The 17634-nt window shown below is 47.8% G+C and overlaps 7 protein-coding genes across 7 annotated transcripts; 4 read left to right on the top strand and 3 right to left on the bottom strand.

The window, feature by feature from the left end:
• Positions 1-627: 627 nt before the first annotated feature.
• On the top strand, positions 628-2406 carry UREG_07738 (uncharacterized protein; the record flags this gene model as incomplete). The annotated part of the gene is made up of 1 exon (XM_002582919.1): positions 628-2406. One exon carries the CDS (start codon positions 628-630, stop codon positions 2404-2406), a length of 1779 nt encoding a protein of 592 aa, XP_002582965.1.
• A 2571-nt stretch (positions 2407-4977) lies between these two features.
• On the top strand, positions 4978-8470 carry UREG_07739 (uncharacterized protein; the record flags this gene model as incomplete). Its single annotated transcript, XM_002582920.1, has 3 exons — positions 4978-5776; positions 5849-6945; positions 6995-8470. The coding sequence occupies 3 exons, from the start codon at positions 4978-4980 to the stop codon at positions 8468-8470; spliced, it is 3372 nt and encodes a 1123-aa protein (XP_002582966.1).
• A 668-nt stretch (positions 8471-9138) lies between these two features.
• On the bottom strand, positions 9139-9444 carry UREG_07740 (uncharacterized protein; the record flags this gene model as incomplete). The annotated part of the gene is made up of 2 exons (XM_002582921.1): positions 9139-9230; positions 9381-9444. The coding sequence occupies 2 exons, from the start codon at positions 9442-9444 to the stop codon at positions 9139-9141; spliced, it is 156 nt and encodes a 51-aa protein (XP_002582967.1).
• Positions 9445-9794: 350 nt separating this feature from the next.
• Positions 9795-11458, top strand: UREG_07741 (ATP phosphoribosyltransferase; the record flags this gene model as incomplete). Its single annotated transcript, XM_002582922.1, has 4 exons — positions 9795-9858; positions 10459-10962; positions 11022-11159; positions 11223-11458. The coding sequence occupies 4 exons, from the start codon at positions 9795-9797 to the stop codon at positions 11456-11458; spliced, it is 942 nt and encodes a 313-aa protein (XP_002582968.1).
• Positions 11459-12086: 628 nt separating this feature from the next.
• On the top strand, positions 12087-12987 carry UREG_07742 (uncharacterized protein; the record flags this gene model as incomplete). The annotated part of the gene is made up of 4 exons (XM_002582923.1): positions 12087-12143; positions 12482-12556; positions 12641-12897; positions 12951-12987. 4 exons carry the CDS (start codon positions 12087-12089, stop codon positions 12985-12987), a joined length of 426 nt encoding a protein of 141 aa, XP_002582969.1.
• Positions 12988-13220: 233 nt separating this feature from the next.
• Positions 13221-14639, bottom strand: UREG_07743 (uncharacterized protein; the record flags this gene model as incomplete). The annotated part of the gene is made up of 3 exons (XM_002582924.1): positions 13221-14168; positions 14239-14285; positions 14579-14639. The coding sequence occupies 3 exons, from the start codon at positions 14637-14639 to the stop codon at positions 13221-13223; spliced, it is 1056 nt and encodes a 351-aa protein (XP_002582970.1).
• A 2049-nt stretch (positions 14640-16688) lies between these two features.
• UREG_07744 (uncharacterized protein) lies at positions 16689-17222 on the bottom strand (the record flags this gene model as incomplete). The annotated part of the gene is made up of 4 exons (XM_002582925.1): positions 16689-16697; positions 16801-16842; positions 16982-17040; positions 17147-17222. The coding sequence occupies 4 exons, from the start codon at positions 17220-17222 to the stop codon at positions 16689-16691; spliced, it is 186 nt and encodes a 61-aa protein (XP_002582971.1).
• Between the last annotated feature and the right edge of the window lie 412 nt (positions 17223-17634).

Genomic DNA, 17634 nt, shown 5'->3' on the forward strand with positions numbered 1-17634 from the left:
AGGGGATACAAGGCAGGAGGAGAGCAATATGCACTGCGATTTCTTCTATTTGCTCGTGGGTCTCAGGGATTCAGTCTTTGAGACCAATAAGTCGCAAGCGAACATTTTGCTCAAAGAATATGGCAGCTCAGCCTATCCATGTTTCAACATGCTTCGAGACTCCAATGAACAGCTTCTTTTCTAAATCCCCTTCATCGCTGTAAAGTTCAGACGTTGCCGTCTGAAGTATTTTGTTGATATACCCCGCCATAAACCACTCCCAGCTGCCTCTTGTCAGTAATACGGCCGTATTTACGCCGTTCCTGCCCTTACCACCGGAGAGCCTTCCTCTCCGGCCTTCCTGCCCGTATCCAAGGTACTTTACTGCTTCGTTTCAAGTTCCTGCCAGTTTTGATTCACCGGAGGAATCGACCTCGCTGAGGAGAGCTCTTCGTCTCCTCGCTGTTTCTTCAACTTCAGCCCATCGCCCTGTCTCCCCGCCTCTTGACTTCAGTACCTCAGAGGAGGGAGTGTTCTGACTTCATTGCTATTTCTCAAGAGCATTTTTTATTCTGGAGCCGTGGCTCCCAACTTTAGCTGGTTGCTACCTTGGTTGTGCCCTGGGCTTCAGTCCTGTTTCTCGGCATCATGCCATCCTCTACCATCCTCAAGTGCAATATCTGCCCGAGAAAGCCAAACTTCAGCGATGTGTCTCATCTGTTAACACATGTTAGCTCAAAGGGTCATCTGTCCCATTACTTCAAACTACAGGTGCGGAGCCACCAAGAACCAGAAGCTGGTGAGCTGCTGGCAGAGTACGACCAATGGTATGGTGACCACAATCTTGCCGGTTTGCTCTCCGAGCGTATGATAGCCAAGGAATCCAGGAAAGGTAAAGGCCGCAGCACAACCACTCGAAATAGCAATCTGCAGGATCGCAGAACGTCGACGTCGATGCTTCCACCTGCGACCCATGGCCCGGTTCGAAGTGACCAGCGCTCTCTCCCCAGCTATGTGGACCCTGACCTATCTCAGCCATATTTTAACGTGAACAATCGTCATCCACCCGATCCTCGCGTGCAATTATGGCCCGCCGCCCAAAAACGGAGATCCTTACCATCTCGATCGTCAACTCACAAGACCTGGAAACTCGAATCGCCTGATTCTGACGAAGGTGATGACATGAGCCCTCTAGCACAACGAAAGAGAACCTCAATGGATTGGTCCTCGCACATGGGGAGCTCCGCAGCCCGCATGAACCGTCGACCTGTTACTCCAGATCCATTCATTGACGATGCCAGCTACGAGGAGGAGGACGATGAAGAGGAGGAGGAGGAGGAAATCGAGCACAGGGAAGAGATCTCGAAGTTAAAGGGCGTCTTCTGGCCGGGTATGGACATATTTGATTCCGCCACAGAGCAGATGAGACGAAAACGTAACCAGAAAAAGGACGGTAGCGTCTTAAAGCAGATGGAAAAGACCTCGGAGGCCGTTGAGCCCACAGAACTCGTCTTCTCCCCTGGAGGCACGTTGCGAAAGGCACGTCTCATTTCAGGAATGGTGGATGACAGCAGCCCTCTTAAAGGGGAAACTCCAATCCCTAAAAAGCGTGTGACGCGCCCGAGACGGCCACCCTTGGCTCAAAGCAATCCAAACCGGATTTTGCGGAGCCACACGAAACTACGGAAAAGGTTCAAAGGTCAACGCCAGCCAATGGAGCATGACTTTTATTCGAGACAAACTCTGCCGTTCGTGGAAAGCCCACAACACACCCGCGGAGACGCACGTTTTGGTAGCGATTTTGGGATGCGGGACGAGGACTTCAGACTGAGCTTCTCTGGTTTCGAACCGAAATCGTCACGCGGATTTGAAGTGTTTGTAGACGGAAAAGAAGCGAACAATGGAATCAATGTTAGCAATGGGCATAAAGCTTACTATAACCCCTTGGGCGCTTCTAGCTCCCTTGCTCTAAATCATCAGTCGCGAACGAGTACCTCCAGTGGGCTGAAAAGCTTCGCTGGTAAATCGGTCCATCTACCGGAATACCGGGGCAAAGAAAACATCGAGCCTAGCTTTTCCCAAAGAGTTGACGGGCAGTATATAGAAGAGAATTGGGACACAACACAACTTGGAGCTGAAAGCCGGTACGGCTCGCAGTACCTATATGGAACAAGTTTTCAAAGCTATAGCTCATTTGGGGGAAATGATGCCTTCGGCTACTCTTCTAATCCCCTAAGTTGTTCGCTTGCGCAAATCCAAAACAGCGGAGACCCGAAGCGCAGTACTAATACGTTATTGCCGGGTCTGTTGGAATCGCCCATGCGCAGCGTTTCCAAAAGCGGACGTGTAGTCTCGCCAGATGGAACCGTATCAGACCTTGACCAGGACGACATTGGCCGGATGTATCTGAACGAGTTTGCGACATGACGCGATGATCGATCTTCGAGTTCTAAGACACAATTCCGTGAGGCTGAGTAGTTAACACTTGATTCAAAAGCCGGACCAGGAACAAAGAGGATGGCGTTAAGGGTACCATTTTACCCTCCTTCATTTTTTAGTGCATTTTGATTTGCGCTCCTCCGGGTTTATTCCATATGAAGTTTAGACAGTAGCATTGCATTTCAGTTACGTTGTTATGGGCGTTATGATAGATCTGTCGGAAGGGAAAGACTGAGAATCCTTGGGCCAGCTGATGCCATAGCTGAATTCGAATTAGTTAGACTGTATGATAAATAACATATTGGAGTCAGGACTGTTGGGGCAGCTCCTATCATTAAGAGTACGACTTTCATATGTCAGTCAGTGTCCCAAGAAAAACAACTCCGGAGTATTCAACCACTTAGACCTCTGTATGGCAGTGAGTCCACGGAATGCCTGTTAAATCCTCAAGTTCCATTTTACCGCTTTTATTCCTGAAACCAAATATCTTCAACCCAGAGATACCCTTTTCTTGTCACTCCTGTCTATGTTTCGCTACGCTCCTCGCCCTGCTTTACTCAGACGCAGAAACCCTTTCGGTTCTCATTGCTTTCATCGAGCCACAGGGGAGTTGGTCAACCTGGATACCAATGGGAATCCCATCTCAACGCGGGTCCCCATTGTTATTGGCAACCCAGGGGAAGCCTATGTCCTGGTTGAAACTGACGTCGGCCGCGCACTCCACGCCAGCCGGCTATTGATACAAAATTCGGCCTCTATGTCTGCTCATGTTGGTGATCAGGACCGATGTAAACTCATCTATTTCCATGATAGGCAATATTTTAGTTTTGGTAAGGCTGTTTCCATCCACTATCCTTAGTTGGAGGATGTTACAAGGTCGCCGCTCATCTTGCCCTTTTGGCTTCTAGGTCCCTCGACTTTTCCGCGCCTGCGCGTTCCTTATGACATGCCACGCCAGACGGGCTCGAGTATGAGCCCAGCTACTTTGTTTTTGACTGGAGAAATGCATGAGACTGTTCTGGATGGGACTCCTGATGGTGTGTATAATCATATTTCGAATTTGAGTCTAAAAAGAGGCTAATATTAGGAACAAATAGCTGATTTTGCGGAGCATGCGACAGCCAGTGCACAAAGGTTGCAGGCAGTACTTGACCAGTTAAAGGACATGTAAAATTGAAACCTATCTATGCCTTTATGTATGTTGTTATATCAAAAGATAAAACAAATGAAACAAAATAACCTAGGGTAGGGGTGCGTGGTTACTCCTACATGATGCCCACATTATATATGTATAGCTTTCTCATCAAATCGTCACATAATGGCTGTCAATCACATTGATGGTTTGTCTGTGGGTAGTTAGTCCTGCCCTTGAAAGTTCGAGCTTGGAGATGGCGAAGCCGCAAATTAACTACCACTGGCATAAAAATGACAATGCATATATCACTGTTTCAACAAGATAATGATGGACTGGTGAAAAAAATAAGGACTCTTCATTCTTAAACTTCAGCCTCCAAGCTTAACATATCACCCATAACTGATTGCCTTTGAATCTACATAGGCATCACATGCATCTGCAGAGAATGTAATGCACTTTATACCATTCAAAACTGCACTACCATCTCCATACTCTAGGTTCCAGTACCCTGAGATGACACATTCCAAAGTGAGAAACTTAGTGCCAGGGAAAGCTGCTGACCAAATAATCTTTCAATCTCCTCATCACTCTTATCATGATACAGTTGACACCTTGTCTCTATCTCATAAATTGCAGATCCAAGTGTAAGACCTCAGAATTTATGGAGGGAGTGCTGGCTAGGAACCCTGGATGCCCCGAGTGCGGATTAGGCGCGACAGGTGGTCTGGAACCATCAATCGAAGGCCCAGCAAAGTCAGATAGCTATCATCGTTCCAGTCCAATAGCATATCGAGTGGACATGGAGGGTGCCAGCAACTAGGGAATCCCAGCGAAGAACATATTCCGCTGATGGTTCCCGACTGGCAGCACGCAGCTCCCGGAGTCGTTTATATTGTAGACGTTCAAGGGCAATTGCATGTTTATGGAGAAAAGGTATCTAGTGACATAAAGATGAGCGCCTGGTGGTTCGTAAATTTGCGCTCATGGGTGCCGTCAGCATTGTTTGGAGTTTTAAGTACAACCGATCAGAAGACATCAAACAGGAAATAAGGCGGAAGTCGTCAAGTTCGCGTCTGATGGGTGTGCCTCCATGTTCGTTGAGAGGTGCTGTCGTCGGAGGTCAAGCACTCAGGGGCAGCAAACTTTCCTAGGCTGCCGAGAGCGCGCCACGCGCCAGTTCCGCGTCTGCCAACTTCAATGAGCTCCAAAATGATGGAGACGCCTCAACTACTAACCATTTTACCAGCTCCAGGAAACAATTCATGAACAGGCTTTCTCGGCACTTTGCTTTGTCTGTCCCACTTAATTATATGGACTCAAACAGGTTTTCAAAGCTATTAATTAATCTCTGAAGCATTCGCGCCTCCGCCGTCGAAGCTAGCGCACTTCCTCTCCCTACTGCGCCATCCGCGACCTGAGAAAATATGAGCCAGTCTGGCTCCTTAAAACGGAAACAACAGCCTACCATCTCGAGCTTCTTTAGTAAAGCTTCGTCGTCCCCAAGTGGAACTGAAAACAGGAAGACCTCGCTCAATGGGCTTGGGTGCGGGGACAAGAAATCCAAGGAGGATAACAGGCTGGGCCTGAACGGTGGAGAGAGGACGGACTCCGTGGATGAGGATGAGGACGACGATGTGCTTCCGTCACGAAAGAGAATCAAGAGCAGACAGGCTTCGATTGAGAGAAGCGGAGCACTGAGTTCAACTTCCCCGGTACACGAGAGCAAGTTTCTGCAGAGTTCACAGAAGTCAGTGCCGAGCTCATCACGAACGGAACAGTTTCGATTTCGCAGTTCGCCGGTACAAGCTCTAGCAGACAAAGATGCGGAACCCGCGAAATTGGAAGATGCAAAGGAACTCAGAAGAAGGGAAGATTTACATCGGAAATTCGTTAGGAGACTGGGTGGTCCGGATTGTCTCCCATCGTTCAACCATAAACCGAGTCCGAATGCAGCAGTGGCTGAAGAAGAGGAGGGCGGGGAAGAAGCTTTGGACGAGGAAGACCCTCCTCCACCTCCGACGAAAGGCCGAGGAGTAAAGAAAGCGACTTCTACGAAGTTGACGCCATTGGAAAAGCAGGTTATTGACATCAAGAACAATCACAAGGATACGCTGCTTGTCGTGGAGGTTGGGTATAAATTTCGCTTTTTTGGCGAGGATGCGAGGATCGCAGCGAAGGAGCTGAGTATTGTGTGCATACCCGGGAAAATGAGATTTGATGAGCGTAAGTTTCTGCTTACCAGTTGTTTACGTGCGCTTCAGACGAAAGAGGATGTACTAATCTCCTCTTAATAAGATCCTTCCGAAGCTCATTTGAACCGATTCGCATCCGCTAGTATTCCCGTTCACAGATTACATGTCCATGTGAAGCGGCTTGTTAGGGCAGGGCATAAGGTTGGCGTCGTTAGGCAGCTTGAGACTGCTGCTTTGAAGGCTGCGGGTGATAACCGAAACGCACCCTTTGAAAGAAAACTCACGAATCTCTACACCAAGGGAACCTATATTGATGATACAGAGGAGCTCGAAGGCTTGAACGCTCCCGGAGCCAACAATGCAGCTCCAGCTACTGGCTACTTACTTTGCATGACAGAAAGCAATGCGAAAGGCTGGGGCAACAATGAGAAGGTCCAAGTTGGTATTGTGGCTGTCCAACCTGCTACCGGGAATATCATCCACGACAGCTTTGAAGACGGATTTATGCGCACTGAAATTGAAACCAGGCTTTTACACATAGCGCCCTGCGAATTTCTCTTAGTCGGAAACGTCACGAAAGCGACGGATAAACTTGTGCAGCATTTAAGTGGGAGTAAGATGAATGTTTTTGGGGATAAAGTACGAGTCGAGCGAGTTTCAAAACCCAAAACTGCAGGTGCTGAATCGCATAATCATGTGTCGAGTTTCTATGCCGGGAGGATGAAGGCGACGGGCATAACCCATGATGAGAGGGCGAGCACCCTGTTAGAGAAGGTCTTGAGTCTTCCAGAGGATGTCACCATCTGTCTCTCCGCTATGATCAAACACTTAACCGAATACAAACTGGAAAATGTGTTTGATCTCACGAAGTATTTCCAGTCATTCTCCGCAAGGTCCCACATGCTCTTGAACGGCAATACATTAACCAACCTAGAAATCTACCATAACCAAACAGATCATACTTCCAAAGGGAGCCTGTTCTGGAGTCTCGATCGTACTAAAACAAAGTTTGGGCAACGATTGCTGCGGAAATGGGTGGGGAGGCCGTTACTGGATAAAAAAGAACTTGAAGATAGAGTCACAGCTGTTACGGAGCTGAAGGATTCTGATTCAACTCCCAGAGTTGGCCGATTAAAGACCCTTTTGTCTAAAGTTAAAACAGATTTGGAGAAGAACCTTCTCCGGATATACTATGGAAAAGTAAGTCGAACCATCCACATTGCACCTTCAACTGCTGATTTCGTGCTAGTGTACTCGACCAGAGCTTCTCACGGTACTCCATACGTTGCAATTGATAGCAACGGAATTTGCACACATAAAGTCGCCGGCAGATGCTGGTTTCACATCATCAACAATCAACGAAGCTATCGCAACATTGCCGGTTGTTCTGGACGATGTGAACTCATACCTAAACAAAATCAACTTGCATGCTGCGAAGACCGATGATAAATTTACCTTTTTCCAGGAATTGGAGGAAACCGACGAGATTACCGAGCAGAAGCTTGGTATAGGGAGCGTGGAGCATGAGCTGGAGGAATATCGCACTGCAGCCGCAGAGATACTGGGTAAAAAGAAAGTACACTACTCTACAACCGCCGGGATTGAGTATCTGATCGAGGTGGAAAATTCGTCTTACCAATTAAAGAAAATTCCGGCTTCATGGCGCAAGATCAGTGGCACGAAGAAAGTCTCCCGTTTTCATCCGCCGGAAGTAGTTAGCCTGATGCGACAGCGGGACCAGCACAAGGAGGCGCTTGCAGCCGCCTGTGATAAGGCTTTTATCAGCCTTCTGGCGGATATTTCCTCCAAATACCAACCTTTCCGTGATTGTATTCAGGCTCTAGCAACCCTTGATTGCCTCATGTCTCTAGCAGCTATAGCTGCCCAACCTGGGTATTCGCGGCCCACATATACGGACGAAACCCGAATTAGTGTACGCGAAGGGCGGCATCCCATGGTGGAACAACTTCTCCTGGATGCCTATGTCCCAAATGACATTGAGTTAAGCACCAATGAAACACGTGCCTTGCTTATCACAGGCCCTAATATGGGTGGGAAATCCAGCTACGTACGGCAAGTAGCCCTGATAGCTATCATGGGCCAGATAGGTTCCTATGTACCAGCAGAATCGGCAACACTTGGAATGCTTGATGCAGTATATACCCGTATGGGGGCTTTCGATAATATGCTTGCCGGGGAATCGACATTTATGGTTGAACTCTCTGAGACCTCGGATATACTCAAACAAGCTACTCCAAGATCTCTCGTGATCCTCGACGAATTGGGTCGTGGTACATCTACTCACGACGGCGTGGCCATTGCCCAGGCCGTATTAGATTACATGGTCCGGAATATTCGCAGCCTTACGCTATTCATCACTCATTATCAAAATCTGAGCAGCTTGGCACGTACATATCCGAATGGTGAGCTACGAAATGTACACATGAAATTCACTGAAGCCGGCAACGATGGACAGGATATCACATTCCTATACGAAGTCGGAGAAGGTGTGGCGCATCGGTCGTACGGGTTGAATGTCGCACGGTTGGCGAACGTACCATCATCCGTGATAGACGTGGCGCGCACCAAGTCGGCAGAGCTAGAGGAGAGGATCAAACGGAAGAAATTAGCGGGGATTGCTAAAGGGATAACCAAAGTTCTGGAGGGAGACAAGGGTGAAACAGGGCTGATGGGTAGGTTGCTAAATGAGGTCGAACAATTATGATTTGACCATTTGGGAGGTGCTTATTTGAGCATATTGGATACCCATGTACCCGACGTTCAGGCAGGCTTTTGGCGAGTTTACATCCGGAGCCGATGTTGCCAACGAAACGTATAACATAAAAATGGATTCACTCGATGAATTATGGGAAATGAAGAGGATCCGCAATCGATTGTGTTTTGGACGGAGAATAGTAGATCGTACGCTGAAACACATCGTGAAATAAGCCACCATCGAGGCTAGATATCTCCCCACCATGATCTTTCGGCCTTGTGTTTTCAACACGATACGTTGCTCCATCCACAAAACCTCTCTGTTCAAGCTATCCTGGATTTTTACCCCTCCGATCTCCCTTGATTCAAGCCATGGAGTCGGGGAATGGAAAACGAGAACGAGTCGATCGTGCGGATCTTGCGATTTCCCGCCCGGTAGTAAGAGCCGTATTGATTCGAAGCAAAGGAAAATCTACCACGCAAACCCCGCTACTCCTCCCACTTTTCCCCATTTATCTCAGCCTGCGAGCTTCTCTCTCGGATTCGAGTAGGCAAAGGATGTCGTTAACTCTGACTGTTGAATTTTAAAAAGCGGCTGATTAGTATCGATGTGCATACTTGCTTCGGGCTTTGCTACTTGCGATACACGGTCTAAAACGCGTATAACAAGAGCGTTTATCACATACCTGGGCCCTTGACGTTGCGGATAATGCTTCGGTGGGAGTCGTCCATGAATTCGACGCGGACCTGGGTGACACCTCCGCGGGAGCCTGTTCAAGCAATATGCATCAGCCATCCGTTCCAAATTCCCATATCACGCTATTTTCTCGAATCTTCTCTCATGAACACGGAGTATTTGCGCGATTTCGAATTGTATCGTTGTTCCCTTCTTCGGCGAGAGGGGAGCGGGTAGAACGTACCAGTGCGACCGAGGACGCTGGTCACCTTAGCGTACTTGATAGGAACCTTGCCGGCGGCATCCATATTGACTGATTGATGGAAATTCGTCTAAGAAGACTCGACTGGTGGAGAGGATGGAATCAGCGGCGGGCGGAGCGTGTGAATTGTCGTCGACGAGGTTGACTTGGTTTCCCGGCCGCTTTTTTGGTGGTTGAGGAGGGTTGTTGTGGGGAGTAATTTCTGCCGAGGGAAGCTCGCCGGAGGGGAAGTTTACGCGACATCCAGAAACTGCGCTTAGCCTAAATTGAACGGGCGTGCCCTAGCCCTAGAAAGTCGCCGAATGAGGAATGGAGCTTCCTGTCGCATCTGAAAATCGCAGCTCAACATAAAATCCACCTCCGGTGCAACAAGCATCGATGACTCAATTGGCCAAGATGGGACGTTCTTTCGTTGAACCGAGGGGAATCGCGATTATCTTTGTTCCATGGTATATTGATGGTAGTTAATTGACCACTTATTCACCATTCCACGTGCTGGCATTTGCGACCTCTGCTTCGCTGGCGGGGGGGTTTGATAAGGCGGCGGGGAACCAAAGATTGATAACGGAGTCATAATCTCAGAGCTTCTTCAATCCACTGCATAAAAAACTCATGACGGGACCATCCTCCTCAAGAATTGTTTATACATTTTAGACTAAGGCATTTTCCGAAATCTAAGCCCTATTTAGAAATTTTCTAGATATTGCGGAACTGCGTTGGCTCCTTGAAGCTTCTCACATTTTTAACCAGCGGTGGTTGGATCACTCCATTGAGCAGGCCTGAAGCCGTAAGGGTATAGCCGCTCCAAACACATCCTCTAGATATGGATTTAGTCAATCAGTGAGTCGCATTCACCGGCGCCTTGCCATCGCACTCATCTTTGGGCAGACGCTGATCTTATATCAAGTCTTGAAGGGCGATTACTATTCGCAATCCCTAAAAGCAAGCCACCTTCTCCTAGAACTTGGATTTTCTCTCTCCCATTATTCCACTGTTATAAGGGAGAGAGCCGACCATACTAACCCCGTTTTGCTTACGGTTTGCTAACGCTTTTGAGCAGAGGGACGTCTGCAACAAGCGGCGCTTGACCTCCTTGCCGGCTGCGATATTCAATTCCGTCGCGAATCACGCCTCGATATTGCTCTAGTGAAGAATCTCGACCTTGCCCTTATCTTCCTTCCCGCAGCCGATATTCCCACATTCGTCGGAGATGGATGCGTAGACCTTGGTATCACCGGCCGGGATCAAGTTGCGGAACATAATACTCGCCTTCTACCTGGAGAGCAATCTGGCGTTGAAGAGATTCTCGATCTTGGATTTGGTGGCTGCAAGCTTCAGGTTCAGGTCCCCGCGAAAGGCGAGATACAAGAGGCTAGCCAGCTCGTGGGAAAGAATGTGGTTACAAGCTTTACTGGCTTAGCGGAAGACTACTTTGCGCGCCTGGAGAATGCCGGAAGGAAAGAAGATGGCCGATGGGATCTGAAGACTAAGATAAAATATGTTGGAGGGAGCGTGGAGGCAGCATGTGCACTAGGTGTCGCCGACGGAATTGTTGATTTGGTTGGTAAGCGCGCTCGATGTCGGCTGCTATTGAATTATGAGATCTCACTTACAGGTTTCTAGAGTCCGGTGAAACCATGAAAGCTGCTGGCTTAAAAGCCATCGATACTGTCGTCGATAGCACCGCCGTGCTCGTAAAATCTCGCAAGACTCGTAACCCGCTGGTCGAGCTCATCACCTCCAGAATCCAAGGAGTAATCAGTATGTTTTCAACTGCGTTATTATCATGGCGCTTGATATTGTTCTCTAACAATTTTGATGTAGCCGCCAAAAAGTACGTTCTCTGCCAATACAATATCCCCCGCGACCTCTTGGTCCAAGCAGCGAAGATCACACCAGGCAAACGCGCCCCGACCGTAACGGCACTCGAGGAAAACGGCTGGGTTGCCATCAGCTCCATGGTGGAGAAAAAGCTGGTAGCTACTGTTATGGATGAGTTGTCTAGGGTGGGCGCGACGGATATACTTGTGTTGGATATCGCAAACTCCAGAACAAAGTGAATCTAGTTGTGAGCCGAAATTTAGTCCTTCTCATCCTTTATCTTGACGTCGAGAACGAATTTCTATCATGTCATACTATAAATAATACCTGCACACAAGTACTGCTCCATATTTTTCTCTGATTGCAAAGCCGGAATTTCTCCCCCCTATTTCGCTAGGCATTGGGCAATCAAAAACAGCCAATTAGACATTCTTATCATATAGCAAGGTGTTACACTGTAACTAGCTATCGGCGACTACTTTAAAATCATCATGGATAAAGAATTCACAGAGCTAGGAGACATCTACTCCGTACAGCCCACTGGCATCAGTCCCAATGATAAATGTTGGATGCGATACCTTATTGGCTCGTCCTTGTGGAGTGCAGGCGCTATTTGCAGTCCGAAATGTACATAAAAATCCCGAAGAGCCTTGGTATGTATGCACTATTCAAGCCCAAATTTCGGTAGCCTATGGATACTCAGTATCAACCATCAACACTGGGATTTTGAGGCTTGAAGCCCAAAATAGCAATATATTACGCGCGCGGATAAAATTCTGAGATTCAGGGAAAGTTCAAGTTCAGATCAGTACGGAGTAGCCAGTTAACTTACTACCTAGTTTAGTACCAACCAATCAATATTTGAAAATGTCTGTTATGATATGCTCATCCTCTGTGCGGGAGGGCGAAGTTTTTCCGCAGAACGTATGAGGCGTAGTTAGCAAGCGCCAGCTTGTTATAGGTTATTATTTGATATGGCAATGAGATCTGTGAATTTATGGGCGCGAAAGCAACATCCCCATCACCTCTATATATTATCTATACTGCTGCACCGTCCTCACAAACTACTTTCTCATCTCTTGCTCATAGCCCTTAGTTACTCGTCAAGGTGTATTTCCGACTAGGCCGACGACGCTGTTGATATACGTTTGATTAAGCACCGCCATACAGAAGTAAGAATAATCTTTAACTAGTCCAGTTAAAGAGACCTTTGGATGTGTACGCCTTTCGATTTTCTAACCGCAAACATTCGAGTATTTTAGGGGCTTGGTACTGCAACACCTCCTGATCTCGACGACGACGACGACGACGGAGATGGTTTCCCACAAGAAGCGACTGTACGTCGCCCTCTATCCCAGTGGTGTTGTCGATAATGAGGAGCGAAGGTGAGCACCGTCTATCATTCGTAACTTTGCATAAAGGCTTATACACCTATAAGGTATCACTGGGGATTCCTGATGGGACCAAAAGAAGAGGCAAAAAATGAAGTGCCAGGCATGCGTTTTCACGTTAAAAACGCTCCAGGTACAGAATGGATATACGAGGAAGTGCGCCTGGCAAATGTCCGGTCCACAATCAACCTACTTGCACGGATTGTCGTTGCGAAGGTTGAGGATGAGGAACGCCTGAAGAACATCCTCCGAAGCGTTCCTGTTGTCCAAAACGATCCCGATTGGAGGTGTCGTTCATGGGTCGCGAGCGCTTTGACCGAGCTAGTACGCGATGGTAAAGCTGTTGGAACTTCGAATCTGGACTGGCAGAAGATTGAAGCGCATGGCAGACAATATGTGGGGCAAAAAACGGCTGGCGGTCGTTATGAGGATCCGAATACGTTGCTTCTCCCAAAGCCCACCTGGGATTTAATTGAGAACAAGGAGACCGTGGCTTAGAAAGGATCGTGATGATCGTTGACGTTTTGGCTGCTCTAAGCTTTCCTTCGTACACATTTTGCGCAGCCAGGTGTATGAAGATAACAGATATATCTTTCAATTCTTGAGGCTTTCACCATTCTCCCCAGTATTTGTGCCGAGTCACTTCCATTTTAAACTCGTTGGGCGTCGGGTCAATAAATTTGTCAAGTTCCCTCTGCCAGCCCGCCTTTGTAATATTGCCGAACCATGCAGACGTATACTCCCAATAATGGGGATACCATCCCGCGAACTCCCAGTCAATGATGCCCACGACTTTTCCTTCCCGGACAAGGATATTAAACGGATTCAAATCGCAGTGAGTGAAAACGGGTGGTGGCCACGGTCCATCTTGCTGAGCAACCATTTTTTCGATATCTTCCCAGTCTTGATCACTGGAAGTACCTTTGTCTTTCTTTGAAGGCTGAAAATCCTCCCTCAGCCATACGTGAAATTCCTGAATGGTTTTGAACGGTCCGAATCGTGCCTTGGGGCGGGGGATGCGCGCATCGCATAGAGACCCGCCAACGCAGCTTTGCACTCCAGTGCCTGGAGGCGGTATAAGGGCCCGCAATTCCTGGACCATGGTTTTTAGCTGATCAAACATTTTTTGTCGAGACTCTTCAGAGAGCTTCTTCCATGCCCTTGGAATCTCGTCTCCCCGAATCCTTTCCATGACGATATATGCACGGTTTTTCCGAACAAACGAGCAGTAAACTTTGGGTACAGGAATAGATGTGTTTTCGGAAACAAATTTCATTGTCGCCGCTTCTGTTAGATGTACGAAAGGGCCTGTTTTGACAATTTTATGTCTAGAAATGGGTATGCAGACGCCATTCCATGAGCGGAATCTGGCCGTAGTGTTGAGAGCGAGGAGCGTCAAGAAACGACGAACGAAAGTGTTATTAATAGCCAGATGTTCAGTGCCTTCATGGGTGGTTTCCATTTCGATATGTGGAAACTGTGCGGCTGGCATGATTAGAGCCTTTCTAGACGATTTTGGCACAAAGTAGATCAATACGCCAAACTGGAGGACCCAAATCTGTAGAATATAAAAGGTTGGAGAATCAGAGTTACCGACCACAGATTAACTATTCACAAAGTTCCTTGACCTGTTCGGACTTCAGAGAAACAGATATGGCTGTGGTTGGCTTCTCACCTAACTAACAAGACAGGTGTTCATTGGGTGGTAGATTATGTTATTCTCAGCTTCAACTTAGTTACATTCGATCTGGACCTGGTTGCCCAGTCTGAGCGTGCCCTCAATTACGCTCATGCAAAGGGTCTAGTCTACTAGATATAGCTTGGATGAGCAGCAGCAAATAAGAGATTCGATGCATTGGCGTATGAAATGATTAGAGCGACTGCTCATTGTTTTGGCCTGAAATAAAACCACCGGCTGGCCCAAAGCCTCCTATCGAGCTCACCGACGTCGGGCTCAGAAACACTCACCAAACCAAACACCACAGCCTCGACTCCCGTTAGGGAGGTGTTTAAGCTCCTGCTTAGCCATGATGTTTTCCCACCAACTACGGGTACCGCAAAGCCAACCATTGGAACCTGCAACACTTCTTTTGTGCGAGAGTCTCCGGTTCAACACTCATCCCTCCATTCTCGAGCGAATCACCTCTGGGCTCTGGACGACGCATCTTCTCTTAAGCTGCCGATGTCGTTTGCGGCACAGGGTGCCGGCTGATTGATATTGTACGGGAACTCCCTGATACACAGCTTGATGGGCTGGGAGGCAACCTCACATTCACCCCTGACCAACACTACCTACCCCGCAACATCTTTCTCCACAGATGGGACGTTATTGATCTGGCTGGGAAGTACAATCCTCTCCCTGTGCGCTGGCTGGCGCTGAGGCTCGCAAGCAAAGACCCCAAGCTTTGATTTGGAGTCTACCAGCTACTTTCGCCCTGTGGGTACTTACAGTGGGAAGAATCGGATTACCAAAACATGCATGTACCCAAGAATGATCTTGCATTGAAGACACCCGCTCTCTTAGCGATTATCGAATTCTCGTACTCGGATGGGCTTCACAACTAGACGCGAACTCTTCCCCTTATTCTGCGATCTTCTGCCATTCCGAGGGCCTTCGACCAAGGCCACGGGGCCTCTTTAACTAAGACTAACTAGCTACCAGCTGGCTTGACTAATAAAGCAAGCAACGGTATCAATATAGGTAGTTCGTAATTCCTACTCTACCAAACTTCTCGACTGAGAGAATAACCCACTCCGCGCCTTGTTAAAGCAGGGACGGGGGACAAGAGGACTGATTTGTGAGACAAGGCTAACAAATTGCGCCTGACTATCCGCATCCCCGGATTTTTGCAACTTCAAGTGTCGCGCAACCCGTACGATTAGCGACAAACATACGGGGTCCTGATACGGCTCGATATAAGCAACCAAGCCCAGTTTACCGCCTAAGCGAAAGCTGATTCTTCTCTGTGACTGACCCTCTTGTTCTTTTGACGACTTGGGTAACATGAAGTACAGATACCGACTTTTAGCGGCAGCAATGTCAATTAACTTTCGTTACTTATTCTTCTTCTTCTTCTCAAAAGCTCCCGACTGATACATGACAGGCTAGGAATCCGTCACGACAAGTTGCATCTACCACGGCACCCGCATCTACCAATTACAGGGACAGAACAGAGGAAAAGTTTAACTTTGGATTGTTATAACCGCCTAAACGCCCTCCTAACATAAATATAGTAGTGAAAAGACTCCATGACGTCCCAATCACACTCCAAGTGAGTTCCTATCAGTGCGTGTACCGAAAGCGTAAGGAACAGATTTGCTAACCCCTCGAATCTAGCGGAAGATTATCGGAAACCACATTTAACCGTCGTCTATAGTTATTATTAGAATTATCATGACAACAGCGCTGCTGTGGTTACACACCTAATCGAAAGATGTCGAGACATTGTGATACGCGATTAGACGAATTCTATCTACTGTCGGCCGAAACTGCACAAATAACAGTTATTGGATTGCCCAAAACTGGTGATTTTAATTCCACTGACGATTATAATACGATGAAACTGGCGTTGGAAATACGCTGGACCTTGATTAGACCTGGCATAACGGAATTAAGTTTTAAGGGATATCTCTTACTGGATCGAAATCAACACGGTATCAACCGATGGATATAAAAAAGATGCCCACCCGCCCACCCCCTATTTAGTCCTGCCCAAAGTTAGTAGGTTAGTATCACTCGAAAATTCTCAGAAGGGTATCTGAAACGACGTCGGATCACTCGATTAAACGGATGCTGCATGGAGGTATATGCCCCTTTCTATCAACCGTGTGCGATACTAAAGGCATTTTTTTAGTGAAGAAATTGGTTGAGCCAGGCGTGCCAAAGCATATACCTGGTTAGCTCGATGCTGTGACGTTGTCTACTCAACGTTCCATTTCCGATACATGCTATAACGTGTCAGTTAAAACACCATTAGGGAGAACTTTATGTCTTACCGGGTCGATTGCGATTCAATGCGAGGTCTCGTGGATAAGGGCACTTGCTACAGTCTGTTAGAACTAAGGGTAGGGGCCATACTTACTTACCCTAGGTTAGCTTGACGTGGGGACAAATTTCACATCGCACTCCCTGTCTAATCGGTGCCACACCTCGTTAGCTGCTATACCAAAACGCCAACATTGTGACTTACCGGTTCGATTTCAATGCGAGGCTTTAGGAACAACAGCGCTTGCTACAGTCTGTCAGAACGAGTGGGAGATTACTACCTACCGAATGCGTTGGGTGCGGGGCGACATCCTATTTAGTCCCCTTTCTAATCAATGTTATATTTTGTCAGTTTTCGCCCGAGGGAAGAAAACATTATAACTTACCGGTTCGATTATATGGGAGCCCTTTTCGTCTCTACGGCCTTTGCGGATGTCGGCGCTTGCTACGGCCTGTTAGCACAGAAGGGTGTTGAAATGGTTTGACGGAGGGTTGGTGAATATTCGTGTTCTGCTAGTTGCTCTGCTGGAAGTTGACAAGCATTGACTTACCGGATCGATTCGACTCGGACTCTTTTAATCTTCTCGACGGGATATTTCGGGCAAATCTCTGGTGCCGCGTGCACATTCTCTCTACCACTCAGTAAATAATATGTTTTTCTAGAAGTTGACAAGCAGTGACTTACCGGATCGATTCGACTCGGACTCTTTTAATCCTTTTCGACGGGATAATTTGGGCAAATTTCTGGTGCCGCGTGCACATTCTCTCTGCCATTCCATAAAGGAAAAAAATGGTTGGGGCGTGTTGCAAGGCGGAGGGGAGAGGTGCCAAGAAGGCTTCTGATTATACCCACGGCTAGGAGACTGATGAGAGGCATTATATACCGGGAACGGAGTGTTCGCACGAAAACCCTACCTCCCGAATAGAGCCCTTAAAACAACTAATGCCGAGAGACGGATTTAGGACGGATACATAGGTTCTTGCCATGCACCCGGAACATAAGCCCGTGCCTTTAATCTTTGACGCAAACTGTCCCGCC

Source organism: Uncinocarpus reesii, genomic scaffold (assembly GCF_000003515.1).
Source record: "Uncinocarpus reesii 1704 scaffold_5 genomic scaffold, whole genome shotgun sequence".
NCBI classification, from domain to species: Eukaryota; Fungi; Ascomycota; class Eurotiomycetes; order Onygenales; family Onygenaceae; genus Uncinocarpus; species Uncinocarpus reesii.